We start from the raw sequence: 14,597 nt of genomic DNA, 5'->3' as shown, positions 1-14,597 counted from the left end.
AAGAGGGAGCTCTTCTTAATATTTTGACACCAAAATCATGTCGATACACCTTACCGACTGCGAGTAAAGCCACCCACGCTTTAACTTGACAGACTGTACTGTGCTCTTGTTGGCAATATTGGTTAACTTTGGCTAATTCCCGACGGGGCCAATAGTGCCGCATAGCATTTTTTAATCCCCGAAAACTTTCATGATAGTTTTTTTTTATATTATCAAAAATGGCTGGTTCACGAACTAGTCCTTTCTTTTAGGACCTACAAAAAGTGTGCCAAAGATGAATTTGATTCGTTAATTTTTTTAAAAAGTTATCGTGTTTACGGACGGACGGTCGGACGGACAGACAGACGCCATCGTGAAAACCTGATTTTCGGATTCAGAGGGTCTCGAAACGTGGAGATCCGTTGAAAAAGTGTGATCTCAAATTTCCGACAATTCTAATACTTTTTCAATCATAAATGAAGAGAATGTAAAAAGTCTATAAACATAACATAGCCACAGCCTGTATATTCAACGTATATTTAGCAAACTTTGTTTCTCGTCAATCCCATTTATAGTTTTTTTAAATGTGAATCTATTATTTTTACAGATTATATTAATTTTTTATAAATCCCTTTTTTTAGATTTTTTAATGTATTTTTTCTTTGATGGAAGGGGCGTGGGGGGGGGGATTAATGTTGTGATATATATTATCTATTTTGTGTGAACTAATCTTGAGAAAGATGGTAAATAACGTTTTGTTGTTTTGTCAGAAATGGTATACTCTAATTTTCTTACTGAAGGTTAGTTTTTTCAGGAGAAGATATACAAACTTTACAGTGAATATTTCTGGGTATATGTCCATGTATGCCTTGGCATGGCTGTTCATGAACTGGGTTTCTCATAAATGTATTTTTCATTTTCGCTGATTCTGCTTTTTAAAGAGTTATGAGGTGCCCATATATGTAGAATGTCAATCGATATCTTCTCGCAAAAACACATGTTAAAAATGCCACCGCCCTCGAGATAGTGCCTAAACGTACAACGAATCATTCCCTAAAACTTTTTTGTGTCTTTCCTTGGGACGACGACCCTCCGTTCAAGACACTCGCGCATTATATCTCTCCTCACCTTCTCAGAGTCCTTGGAAATAAAGTTAAAACAGTCAGACACGCAGACACATAAAACACTAATGTAACATGCAGAAACTCGGTGACCATATGGAAAACAAAATTCAGTCCAAATAAAGTTTTTAAAAAATGAAAATCTTAGTGGGTGGTGGTGAAGAAGCGACACAACAAGCAAAAAAGTGATTCACCATCTTTCACAAGGTTATTTTACAACAACAAATTTATTAAATAAACTAAAAAGTCTTTTATCAAGGACAAATATACAATCTGTACAAATAATAGATTCACTTTTTTTAATTAAGAGACAATTTTGACCTTAAAGTTAACAATTCGCAGACCACAAAAAAGGAATCCAGAATATATTATCAATCAACTTTATATATCACGAATAAAAAATTCATAATATTATGTTAAATTAATTGCAAATTGAAAATACGAAGACCAAAAACATAAACAACATAGCTTATAAATAATATTTCTTTATATTAACGTGACTGCGTTAATTTGAAATATACCTATAAAATATTATACATATAGGTAAAGAAGCAAAATTAAGACGAACTGCGGAAAACAGGCACCTTCTGAGAGATAACAGTTATTAGGACAAGAAGAAACATTAATACGCAGGTTCCTCGTAAGTCCCAAGGACTGGCAGTTCATGGTGTTCCAAGAGCTTTGTCGATTCAAATCAAAGGCTTAAACCGACGATTGTTTAAAAGATCTGAAGACGCTTGCATCATTTGAAGAAGAAGATTGGATGGGCAAAGCAAAATGCGTCCTGTGTTCAGTGTGTGATGGACTGCATAACATCTGGTAGATCGTCCACGGAAAGGGTTCGCAAGTTCGCATAAAAACTGAACAAGTCAAAACTGCTGACAATCAAGCAGCTTATTGTTGGCAAAATACGGGTGTTCTAATACAAGAAGGAGAATACAAAAGAGATAGACATGGATAAGGAAGAATCAACAGTTCTCTGCTGACTCATCGCGCCTATTCAGCGTTCATCCAGTTTCTGTCCAAAATCCACCCAAGCCCAATGATGTAGAGACTTTTTGGAGAGAGGTATACAGAATCCTGAAAATACTGGAGATGAAAGAAGATACTGATAATATCATCCGCTCTAAGGATTTTTGCGATATCCTTATATCATCTAAAGAAAAATGTCCATCAATAACTGCCAAAGAGGGGGAAAAAGCACTTAAGGGTACGAAGAACCTTTGAGCTTCAGGAACAGTTGGTATCAAAAACATCTCCTGTAAGAAGTTTACTTCTACACACCAACATCTGGGCCGCATATTCACCTCATACTTAAAGTCGGAAAAGCTTATTCCGCAGTGGCTGGTGTTAGGACGCACTCTACTCATACCGAAATAAGGAAACTTGTCAAGCCCTGAGAATTACAGGTCAATAGGAAGAATTGAGCCTATGTAGAGAGAGGAATGTACGTACAATGTCGCTCAGAAAAAAGGTGTAACGAGCTGCCGATAGAACCTGCTTATTGACAGGTGCGTCTACAAAGACGCAGCAGCCCATCAGCGTATCCTGCAAAGGCCTGGATTTACTATCGAAAAGCTTTTGATTCAACCTCTCATAGACTTATCATCTGTCTGTTGGAAAGATTGAAGGTTCATCTACACATAGTGAGGTGCATAGAGAGATTGGTGTCCCTTTAGAAAAATAAATTTACGATCTCATCTGGTAAATATCATGTAACAACGAACGTCACCTTTCATAGGGGCGTCTTTCAGGACGACACCATTAGCCTTCTTCTTTGTTGCATCACACTTCTGAAATACGAAATTCTTCTGAATATCTCTGTTGGTGACACTATTCATCGCGAGTATAAGGTCACTCATATATTTTATATGGACGACCTAAAGATCTATACTTCTGATAAAAGCAAACTTCACAGTGACTTAAATATCGTCAAGAACTACAAAAGAGAGATTGGTATGGACTTTGGATTGGACAAATGTGCGAAAATTCACCTGAAGAAAGCAAAGATTATAGGCGTTCCCAATAACTCTGAGCTTGTGGATATAAGTGATATTAGTCTTCCTGACACTAGAAACTTATACAGATCTGGGCGTGCCTCAAAGTGGCATTCAGGACGTTACATTAGTGAACAAATTTGGCCTTCAAATCTGTCGGCGTTAAACAAGGTATCTGCGACTAATGTGCTTGCCGTCCCAGTTCTACGCTACTCGTTTAGGATGATTCAGTGGACGATGAACGAGCATACGGTGTTTAATATCGCCACACGTAAGATCAGGCATATTCATAAGAGCTTGCAGATTAATTAGTTTGTTCAGCGATTATACATATCACGCCGTTAAGGCGGACGCGGACTACTGAATCTCCGATTGCTACATAACCGAATTGTTCTAAGTACAGCTTACATCGTTGCAAATTCTAGAGATCCTATCCTAAATATAGTCAGGTACAACGAGTCCTGTGACCACCCATTTCACGGTCGAGAGACGTGGCCATATATGTGATTTACCGTGATTCTACTGGCAGCTGGTGTCATTTTTAGATGATGATTGCTCCCAATGTAAGCCTGATGTGGTTGCTTAACCCTGTTTTTAAAATTATATATTACAATAGGGCCCATAAATATAATCTGTCAATAAAATGTCAGAGTATACTATTTAAAATGATTTTTCTGGAATAAAACACTGACGAGAATCCCCACCTGGACCGAAAAGTTTTTTGACTTGTGAAAAATTATGCATTTATTTTCGGAGCCTAAAATCAATCAGAACATCGAAAAAGAAGAATCTGCTGAATTCAAAAGGATCAATATAACCTTCCGCAAAGGTATTTTTCAATAATATTTTTCATCACAAAAGAACCGTTTTTATTTTTTGTTTTTATTTTATTTTATACAGTTATCTCAAACCTCTTCACAAGCCCCTAATTATATTCCGCAACTCTAATAATAAGTCTCCAATATAATGTCTGAAGCACTCAATCCTGTAGTAAAGTAACCAAAAACTATTATTTAAATGGCAGTCTAAGGAATACATTATTTGATACAAGAAATCTAAAACTACTTATATATGAAAATCAAAGGAAAGATTAATTTTTTATTGTTCTGTAATCAACTTTCCAGTTCTGCAAAAATTTGTAGGAGAAACCAGTACCAGGTGGATACAAGTATGAACTGAATAATGTGAAAAAATAATTAGAATTCAAAGCAAAGGTGCTTTGTGGTTTTTTTTTATGAGTAGCAATATTAAAATAAATTTTTTAACTAGTCTTCTGCCCACGTGCTTGCTATTTTTTAAATAAAAATGGATAAATGTGTTTTTGAAATGGTGATGCAAACTTTCTCCGCTGACAGATTGACGGTTTTTGAAGTAAATTGTTTTTAATGTTCTTTCACAGGTACCTTCGATTCTTCAAACTCTTGGCTTTAAAACTTTCTGGTGATTAATGCTCTTAGTTTTCATCGAAATTATATTTCATGTGTTTTTATCAGAAATGTCATTCGGAACGAGGTGAATAAATTGCTAACAGGTTAGGTTTGGTTATTAATTATGAAATAAATAAGCAAGTTAATGTGTTTTATCAGTATACTAAAATCTGTCATGATTTCATGTTGAACACGACAGTGTTTAGGGCTCGTCGAATTGTTGTAATGTATGGAACGATACTCACTGAGAACATGAAAAAATATTTTTTAATCAAAGTTTTAATGTACCATTTTAATGAATTTATGTATAATGTTCATCGGAAAAATGTATGGCATGGAAATTTTTAATGAATATTTTAGCTTTAATTTTTTATATAATCCTTTCTCCATTTCTTCATCAGTTATCAATCTTATCACTTTAAAAAATCGTCTAATCTCCTCGTACTGGTTTCCTCTACATAAGAGTATCAATATTTGCGCTAGTATATTCTTGTTCACAAACATTATTGAATGATAAGTTTATTTCGACCTTGATAAACATTTCAATAGGTTATAAAATGTTCTAACTATGACCAAATTTTCTGAGTTTGATAGCTAAAGCTGTGGGACATGCCACAATATAACTTAAAGGCCGTGATTTAACGCCAACGCTTTAATATCTTATTAATTTACAATTGTGAATTTCTTTCTCTGCATAGTACACGGATGACAGCAAAGCAATGTATGAGACACGAATGGTTACGAGGAGCCCCAACCCAAGCATCGCCACATCTACGCCGATATTTGTCAAAATCACGAGAAGTTCTTCTAGAAAGAGTAGTAAGCAGAGAAAATCTTAGGCGTGCTGCTCTTTTAAGCCAAGCTAGTAGTAATGCAAACTTGTCTGAACCTGATCAAAATCAAGGTCTCAATTGCAACCTTAGTCAGAGTGAGATGTGCTTAAGTTATGGTCTGACCGGAAGTCGAGGAAGCTTAGCAGGAAGCGAGGGTTACATGAGTCCAGCTGACTCTCAAACAAGTCTCAATTCATCTCAAACAAGTCTAGCTATGAGCCAGAGTTGCCTATTGAACAAGGAACAAACTCAAGGTCTACTTACTCAAGCTCAAAGCAAGTCTCAGGCAAACTTGAATCTTGGCGCCAGTCGAGGTTTGCTTTCGAGGATGAGGAGCATGAATCAAATTCAGTCTCAGGCTTGTTTGCTGAAGGGGAATAAGGGATCTGGAAAAGAGATACTAAGTCCCCTCTTCGGTAGATCAAGAGAAAAGCTCTATGGGCTCAAAAGTCTATCCAAGTCTCAGGGGGTTTTGGATATTTATAGAAGCTTGGAGTGCCTGAGACAGAGGAAGAAGAATCAGCGAGCTCAAACAGAGGACATTCTTCCAATATTTAAACAACTCAGTACTCAAATAGCTGCTTCAAATGCTTCATTAGTATCTTCTTGCGACATGGACAATAATAAAAAGAATACTTTTGCATTACAAAACTCTGGCGCTACGTTTGTGAGTCTGATGAATACAAATTCCGGTTCTGTGGAAACTCCTTGTGTACATGGAGCAAAAAGTTCTGAAACAAAAATTACAGGAATAGCCAAAGTACTGGATAAAAGCGGAGATAATTTTAAAAGGCCAGAAGCTCAAGGAAGCATTATTCATTGCAAAGAAGAAATAAAAGAAGCGGAAGTAAGATCGATGCAGAGAGAAATAATACGAGATAGAAGAGATTCTGAAAGAAAATCGGAGCGTAAACTGCATGGTAAGATCTCTATTCTAAAATAATAAATCTTTAATAGAATTACTATTTCAAAATATGAAGAAAGTGCATGCTTATCTTTCTTATTTCCTTTCTCTCAAAATTGTCTTCCTTCTTAGTCTACCTTTATCAGTGGGAGAATTTGGAAAAGATCTTTTTTTCTTAGAAAGATTTAAAGATTCTTTTTATAATACAATACTTATATTTAGGGCTAACGTTTTTTTTTTAATTTTAAAAAGTAGATAAAAGACTTATCTTCGGATTAGAACACTTATTAACCTACAACTCTCTGTTTTATCACAGATGTTCCGAAAAGTCTAACTTCAGGATCGGAAGAGAATCTTGACTCCTTACAGTCGACCGAGTCCGACACTTTGACGGAAGATTCGGATGAGACAGCGCCAGATCGAAACTCATTAACAGTCAAACAACCTTGTCACAGACAGCACTCTGACCTTTCTAATCACTCCAACATTTCAGCAAATTCAGACGATAAAGACGATCATTCAGATTGCGAAAATGATGAGCCTAAATACTCAGTTGCTCAACTGGTTTCAGCATTCAACAAACACCAAGAAGTAGCTTCAAAAACGAGTCTAGAAGCTATTATGACTGAGAAGAGAGTAAACGAAGTCACCTTTCCTACTGGACATAGAGCCTTACGACTCTTCATCCCAGACATCAATATCACCGAGAGAGGCATCATTCGTCGAAAAACAAGTTACAAACCAAGAAAGAATTGGGAGGAACTAAGGAAACGAAGTGAAAAAAACGAAGGAATTTTCAAAGACTTTGACAACGACTCTGGAAATGAGTACGACGAAGAAGAATTTGATGGGAGCGAGTCCAGCCAAGGTCACAAGGAAGGTAAGACTGAAGAAGAAACCACTCTAATGGAAATTAAAACCAGTCATGATCAGCATTCAGAAAATCAGAAAAATGATCAAAGATTTTATTTAGCTGATAACGAGAAAATGGATCAAGATTTTCGACAAGACTGGTCGACCTTTGATAGCAACCAAGTTAGGATTACAATCGACGGTCCCAGTTTCTTGGAGGAACCAGCAGTCCAGAGTAATCTGGATACTAGGATTGATCAGAAGTACAAGCAATGTGTAGATGGTGTTAAGGCAACAAAAAGCATGAAGACTGATAAGATGGAGAAAGCGGACAACTTGGTGAAGACAGACAAGTTGGAAAAGATAGAAAAGGTAGAGAAAACAGAGCAGATAGAAATGGCAGATAAATCACCTAAAACAACTCGTACAAAGGCCAACTCACTTTCCTATCAAAAGGAAAGAGTTGCCAACTACATCTTTCCAGAACTTCAAACCACCTCACGCTCAAAAAAGGATGAATGTGACAAAGTATATAGTAAGTCTACACCCAAAGTAATTACCGACAGTAGTGTGAACCTTAAGGACATCTTACAAAAGGTCGATAACTTTCAAACAACACCAAAAGAGAATTTGGAAAACCTTCGCAAAAGGACATCAATTGCGAAGATCATTCTGAACGATAATCTCATCTTAGACAGCGACACAAACAATAATGGAACTAATTCTCCAACAAATAGCAGACTTAGATTCGAAACACCTAGCTGCCTTGAAGAAGATAATGCTGCGCTAGAAGTTCCTCCATCTTTTGTAAGATCTTCATCTCTCTCGAGTGACGGTAGTTGCCCCACACCCTCTAGTGCTCAAACGGACATTGGTATGTCCTGGGAAGATGTTGACGCAAATCGTGGCTCTAGTACTTCTCTGGAAAAGGAAGAAAGCAGGCCTGCTCAAAAGAGGAGTCAGAGTTTGCGGGCTGATATACAAAAACCGGAAATTAGTAAACAGGAAGGGAAAAGCAGATCGAATGCGAATTTGCATGACAGGAAAGTCTGGGGTAAAGTTTGCACGGGCTCCTATACCAGAGCTATGGAGAAATTCAACGGTAAAAGTGCAGAAGCAAACCGGAAAGGCTCGCTTTTCAGCTCTTCGCACCAGACGGAAAAAATCAGGCGAAAGAGCACTCCTGTTATGCCGCAATTGATCGACCCTTAAGGAAATATTTTAAAAGGGTGTTCTTGCGAATTTTTTTACAAAACGAGAATTTTTATGGTAACTTAAACAGAAAAAACGTTCTCAGACATTGGTCCGTCAAAAAGAATTTACTTTTTAAAACCTTAATGCAATTTCATTAGGATTTGACGTCTTTAATCATTTTTTGATACTGGAATTTCTCCAGCGTTATACTGTGCGCCTAAAGGTGTGGCGGAAACAGGGAGATAATACACGCAAACTGATTTTTTTTAAATAATAAAAAATTTTCTTTTTTCCATTATTTTTTAGTGATATTCCACATCCAGGTAATTTTTTTACTAAATTGCGAAATTGTGTTGAAACTTCATTCACAATTTGCTATTGAATGCAATCACTTTCATGTGTGGTATGCGTGACTCGTTGAGAATGAAACTCAGTCTGACTTTTTTCAAGTTCTTTTTCATTGTGGTTATATAAGCTCAAACATCTTTCTCTTGTACGTGAATGTATGTCTTTAACTCAATTAGAGTTAAAATAAGATAGTATCCACATAGTATCCTTTCCGTAACTTGCAATAAAAGTCAACAGAAATAAGTAAGTAGCATATGCTACTTCAACGATTATCGATGTGCATTAAGTCATCCTCAGCAGGCGTTAATGACTTTCTAACGGTAATTTGAACGTAAAATCATAATTGCAAAAATTAAAATATTCATCTTGATGTTTGTATTGAGTTTTTGCAAGTTATGGAAAAGATACTATAAAGATCCTATAAGGATACACTGTAGCGTATCCGTTGCGCTCACCCGGTCTGCTAGGGTAGTTACCATTCTTTTGAAAAATGAAACTGAATACTCATTTAGAGAAGTAATAATATTGAACATGAGAACCAATTCTGATTCATTTGATCAATATTAGTTATTCAGTCATGTAAAACATTACAGAACTATTAACATGCAATAGTTTAAACAAAGGAAACGTTAATCTGTACATTATTTGTAAATGCATTCCTATACGTTTCTTTCAATACTGTGAGTTGTTACAAATTCGTATACAAAAATAAATAAATACTGTCATATGTGCGTATGTTACCTTTTATATATAAGATTCTTTTTAACATAGGATATTTAAGAAAAGTATATATGGGGAGAATTATTAGTACGCAATCGGAGTTTTCATTAAACCTACAATTAAAAAGGTACGTAGTCTTCATACTCACGACTTTCATTAAACTTGGAAGTAAAATTTTTGGCAATGAAAAATATTTGTGTAATGAGAAGGGGATATAATGTATGAGTATTATAATAACGGCAATATATCTTGAAATGTAAACATCATAAACTTGTACGGTATTTTGGCTTCAAAGGAATTTTCTATTACACCTCTGCGAAAAAATCAATATTTTGTAGCTGTATAGAGACAGAGAAACTAGCCAGTTTAAGGGCGTGCAGTGAGGTTTAAATCGCAATTAGTTATTCTTTTAAAAATTCGAAAAACCTAATGAAGGATCCTATATGGCGGATGTGTATGCTAAATAATTTTTTAGCCTTTTCAAAGTTGGTATAAGGGTGTATTCGAGGTCGCACATTACGAATCTGAAGTCAAAAATTCAATAAACAAAATGGTGGATCTAATATGCCAACGGGTTACCTGAAATTATATTTAATTCTAACATTAATCAATATACCTGAGGTGCCTTCACAACCACATTTACACATAAAAGTTGAGTTTTTCAGACGGTAAAGTCTTTATAACCTCCGTTGAAGCCGACAGAAGGCGGTCAGTGGTATGATCAAGGAGAGCCTGGAGTTTGACTTCTGCTTTAGTTTCAGTTATAATAAAATTACATCATATTTCGAAGGGTATCATTTGATTTAAACTTTGTATATAGATTTAAACCGCGGATACAAATTATCATTATTTTCCTCGCTAATATTGCGGGCGCGCTTTTACTGTGCTCTTACAGATTTATGCTCTAGAATTAGTGAGACAGCCGCATCAGAAGAGAGAGCACCCTCCGAAATAGCATGAGCCAATATTCGTTTGCTGGATTTCGTCTTGTCGGAAAAACTAAATTGTCGGTGTAATTTATCAGACATTACTGTTTCTACATTCTCTTAGATCACGGCTGCACTCTCACTTAAGCCTGTTTGAATGGTCTAAAAAAAATTATGAAATCGGGAGCGAACTCAAATGTTGCCAATATGGTTCGATGAATTGAGATTAGGATTTTAAAAAGGTACTTTGAAAATTTTCTGGACTCCGAAACTCCGGAAGGGGTTTCGCGGTGGCAGGACATTTGGTAAGTCTATGGGTTTTCAGAAAAAATATATAACTGCTAAAACATAAGCAGGGAAAGTTGTAGCAAAGACATAAAGTGGGAAGGAAACCGAATGACTGACATAAAGCTAATCGCTTGAGAATAATAATTTTGAAATGTTCCTTGAAAATATTTATTGATTTATTACAATTTGTTCTTCCCGTAAATTATAATAATGGTATAACTCATTAATATATTATATAATTAATTTTTCAATCAGTGATTTGAAAGTATTATATATTGGGAATTTACATATTTTTCCGATTCCAAAAACAAGAAATTTGTCTATTAAGGTTGAAAATTGGAAAAGTATTTAGTACTCAATTAAATATTAAGCTGAAGTTTCTTAATTCTGTTGTTCTGTAGTTGAAAAGTTTTTAAATTTCCTTACTTTGACATACCTGTGGACAAAAGACCCGTGCTGGTGTAAGCTCATTCACAATGAGGTCCACGAATAGACCGAAAATTAGTCGAATGAATTAAGCCGAGATGTGCCTGACCACAACTGAAAAGTGAACCAAAAGTTTGCCGGCCACTGGTCTATGCTTATAGCTTACGGGAGCTTGACCCACTTTTTTGAAGGGATCTCTTTCACTCTTAAATTGGACAATGCTAAGAAAGAACGTTTTTTCAGTACGAATTATCTAGTATTGAAACTCAGTAAGATCGTAATTATTCCGTAACTGTTAATTAAAACATTAATAGTTTGTATTGATCGTTGAACTTTTAAGATAAAAACGCTGAATCACGAAGCTTCTTTTAAACTAGAGTTCAACTTAAATTCGATACACACAGCTGACATAACCATTATCTACATTGTTAGCCATACTAATGAAAATAATCATTATATTGGAATAAATCAAATTGCCATTTGTTAAATACATGTTACAGAATACTCATGAATTTCTTCAAATTTCTGGTGCCAATTTCCGAACGTGTGTATGACATCAAAGTCGACGTGATGAAAGTTTAGTGTCATTTCTCCTGTTTTTTTCACACATATTTAATCACAGAAAAAACAGTGTTTTATGAAAATCGAATAGACATCATTTTATAAGTATAATGTTTAAGAAGATTTCTGTCTTTGGCTCAAATTTCTGCAAATTTTTCACATCGAGTAATAAGGCTTCGAAGCCAGGTGTTAGGACTTTTGTCCCGACTTTTGTCTTTGCCGCACAGTGGAAGAAAATCCACTTTTTTCGTTCAAAAATATCCAGAGCCTTCAATTTTCGTCCGATTTTGAATTTTTCTAAATTAAATATTATCTATTGAAAATCCGAGTTCAGGTACCTGCAGATCCTACCTTTCTATCTACCTACCTGTCTACTTTAGAGTTGAAACAAAATGTTTCAACCCTAGCGATGCAAACACCGTCTTTCAGCCAGCTCTACACGTACCGAAACTCGAATTCTAAATGTTTCAACCCTAGGGATACAAACACCATGTTTCAATCTGCTTTACAGATATCAAAACTCGAAATTTCAATAGACGCATTGGGGCAGCAGGCTTAACACTCGTTGCAATCGCTGTGTTACATCCCTTGTAATGCAACATAGTATTCCATTTATTATTCGATTTATTTTTTATAACGAAATTTAATAAAAAATCGGTAGAACTTTTTTTATCAAAAAGTGCTTCATATTAATGTATGAATGACATTTAAATATAAAATTAATTTCAAAGTTTTTAATAATCATTTTTATAAACAATTCTTTTTGCTAAATTTTAATTTTTGAGATTTCTTAAATTATAATTTCCTTTAATCGCCAGAACGACTTTGGGTATTCCTTAAAATAATAAATATTTATCAATATATTATAAAATATAACATTAAAAATTTTTATAAGCAAATTAGACAAACAAAATTCAGAATTTTGGCCCTTTCTCATAGAAAAAATTATTTTTTCACTTAAAATTTTTTAAGCTGTTGGAGGAATGACTGATAGTCACACAAATATTAGAAAATTTAACAATAAACACTGTAATTAACAATTCTGTGACAAAATATTCAAGGTTTTATTGCATTTTCTTTAATTTTCAGAATGGGTACAGATATTCCTGAAAATAATATATCTTCGACAACACAGGCACACAGAAAAAAATGTGTCTGAACTTTTGACCAGACCATGTCGATCTCATGTTTTTCAGGTCGTTGAATTAGAATCCGGGGACCGTTTAGCCCTATCGGATCAGGATATTTTTTCTAACCTCAAAAAACACCCAAAATAGCCAAGATAGGCCTTTTTGTTCATAGAAAATGTAACCCGACCCCATTTTTGCAGGTTTTTCGGGTCACTGGATTTGACTATAATACAGATTAATCACTGCTCAGAGCCTTTCTGCTTCTAACCTCAAAACCGTCAAACCTAACCTCAAAATTGCCTTTAATTAGCCAAAATAAACGATCTTCCAGCTGTAGGGGCAAATTAAGCCCACACGACGTTATCTTATTGTTTTTAGATCGATGAGTGTGGATCCGGGGCTTTCTTTCTCGGAAAGGTCCAAGTCCATTCCTAACCTTAAAATATACCCTGCCAAAATTGTCAAAGCAGTCCGTTTTGTTATTCAAATATGACCAATGGCCAAATTTTCATGTTTTTTCAGGTCTGTTTGATTGATTCTATCTTTCCTCGTATTTCTTTGTGTCATAAATAATAGTTAACCTAAGAAAAGTCGAACATAACCTCAAAAGTCACCTAAATCTGCGAGCCTAGCCGATCCGTTTGTTCGAGAAGGAGAAAGGGCCTCGATGTTTGGACGCATACGACACTAGTAAGTTTATGACGTCGCCAAATCCGAATTTGAGGTAATTTTTCTGCTCTCCGATTCAGCGATTCATCATAACCTCGAAGCAAAATTTCCGAGTGGCTCAATAACCCATTTTTTGCTGAAAATAATTTTGGCTTACTTTTTAATTATGTTTCCGGTTTCGATCGGTTTTGATATACTAGTTTTTGGATCATCATACGCTGACTCGGAGAGCACAAAGTAACCACAAATTCGGATTTGGCGACGTCATAATCTTACTAGTGTCGTATGCGTCCAAACATTGAGGCCGTTTCTGCAGAAAGCATCTAAACATGGATTATTCAACATTAAACTCAAATTCAGCGATCCGAATGCAGGGATCCGAAAGACCTGCCTGTGTAATATTTGGTAAAATATAACCATATGAATATTTATAAATAAATAAGATAACAAGTTTCAAATGTCTACAGTTTCACGTACCAAAAAATCCGGTTCGTTCAAATAAAAAATTGAGGAATAGAATTATTTTCCGTAGCCATAGTATGTTTTGTTTTAATCATTTTCAGTTCTTTCGAGATTCTCATTCAGGAATACGTATGGGACTAAGAGTTTTCTTTTCACAGTTGTATTCTTTTCTGCATTACACTATATTTGTTCCGTTTTCTAATTCTGGGATTTTGTATTGATAACAGATATAAGTACTAAATAATTTTAGTCATTTGTAAAACAATTTGTTGGGTTTAATATTTGTCCAATAAATGGTTTTCCATTCAGACAAAATGGATACTTTAAAAGTTCTTAAAAAAACCCTATCAGATTTTTTTAAATTTCTAATTCCAATAAACGTATGGAAGATTTGGTAAAGTATTTGAAAATATTATTACACCATTAAGCCATTTCCCTTTCGGGGTAGGCGTGACTCACTCGGCAGGGGAAAGGAGTAGTGTGTGGATGGGATAGAGATTTTTCAGATTGATCCAGAATTCTCGTGCTATTTATGTAAATAACACGTTCGTTCCGCAACACTGCTCCGACCCAGGTTGCTGATCAATCTCTCTAGCAATCACCCCAAGCGAAGAACCTCAGGAAACCGTTATGTAAGGATCCCCACTTGGGTCCATTCATAGCCAAGGTCTTTGTTTCAGGCGTCGTTCACTCTACTGACACTCTTTTTATTAACTATTTTCCGCCATACTTTCCTGTCCTGGCATACTTCTCTAGCTTC

The 14,597-nt window shown here is 35.4% G+C and overlaps 1 protein-coding gene across 1 annotated transcript in view; it reads left to right on the top strand.

Annotated features, from left to right (window-relative positions):
* LOC117174579 overlaps positions 1-9,641 on the top strand; it is a gene marked incomplete at its 5' end in the record, with an annotated part of 160,075 nt that extends 150,434 nt beyond the window's left edge. Inside the window, 2 exons of the mRNA XM_033363807.1 lie at positions 5,223-6,277; positions 6,578-9,641. Of these exons, the coding sequence (XP_033219698.1) occupies positions 5,223-6,277; positions 6,578-8,325 (2,803 nt within the window). The remainder of the gene's footprint in view (positions 1-5,222; positions 6,278-6,577) is intronic.
* Between the last annotated feature and the right edge of the window lie 4,956 nt (positions 9,642-14,597).

Source organism: Belonocnema kinseyi, chromosome 6 (genome assembly GCF_010883055.1).
Source record: "Belonocnema kinseyi isolate 2016_QV_RU_SX_M_011 chromosome 6, B_treatae_v1, whole genome shotgun sequence".
NCBI lineage: Eukaryota > Metazoa > Arthropoda > Insecta > Hymenoptera > Cynipidae > Belonocnema > Belonocnema kinseyi.
Note: the sequence above shows the minus strand (reverse complement) of the source record. Positions and strands in the feature narration are given on the sequence as shown.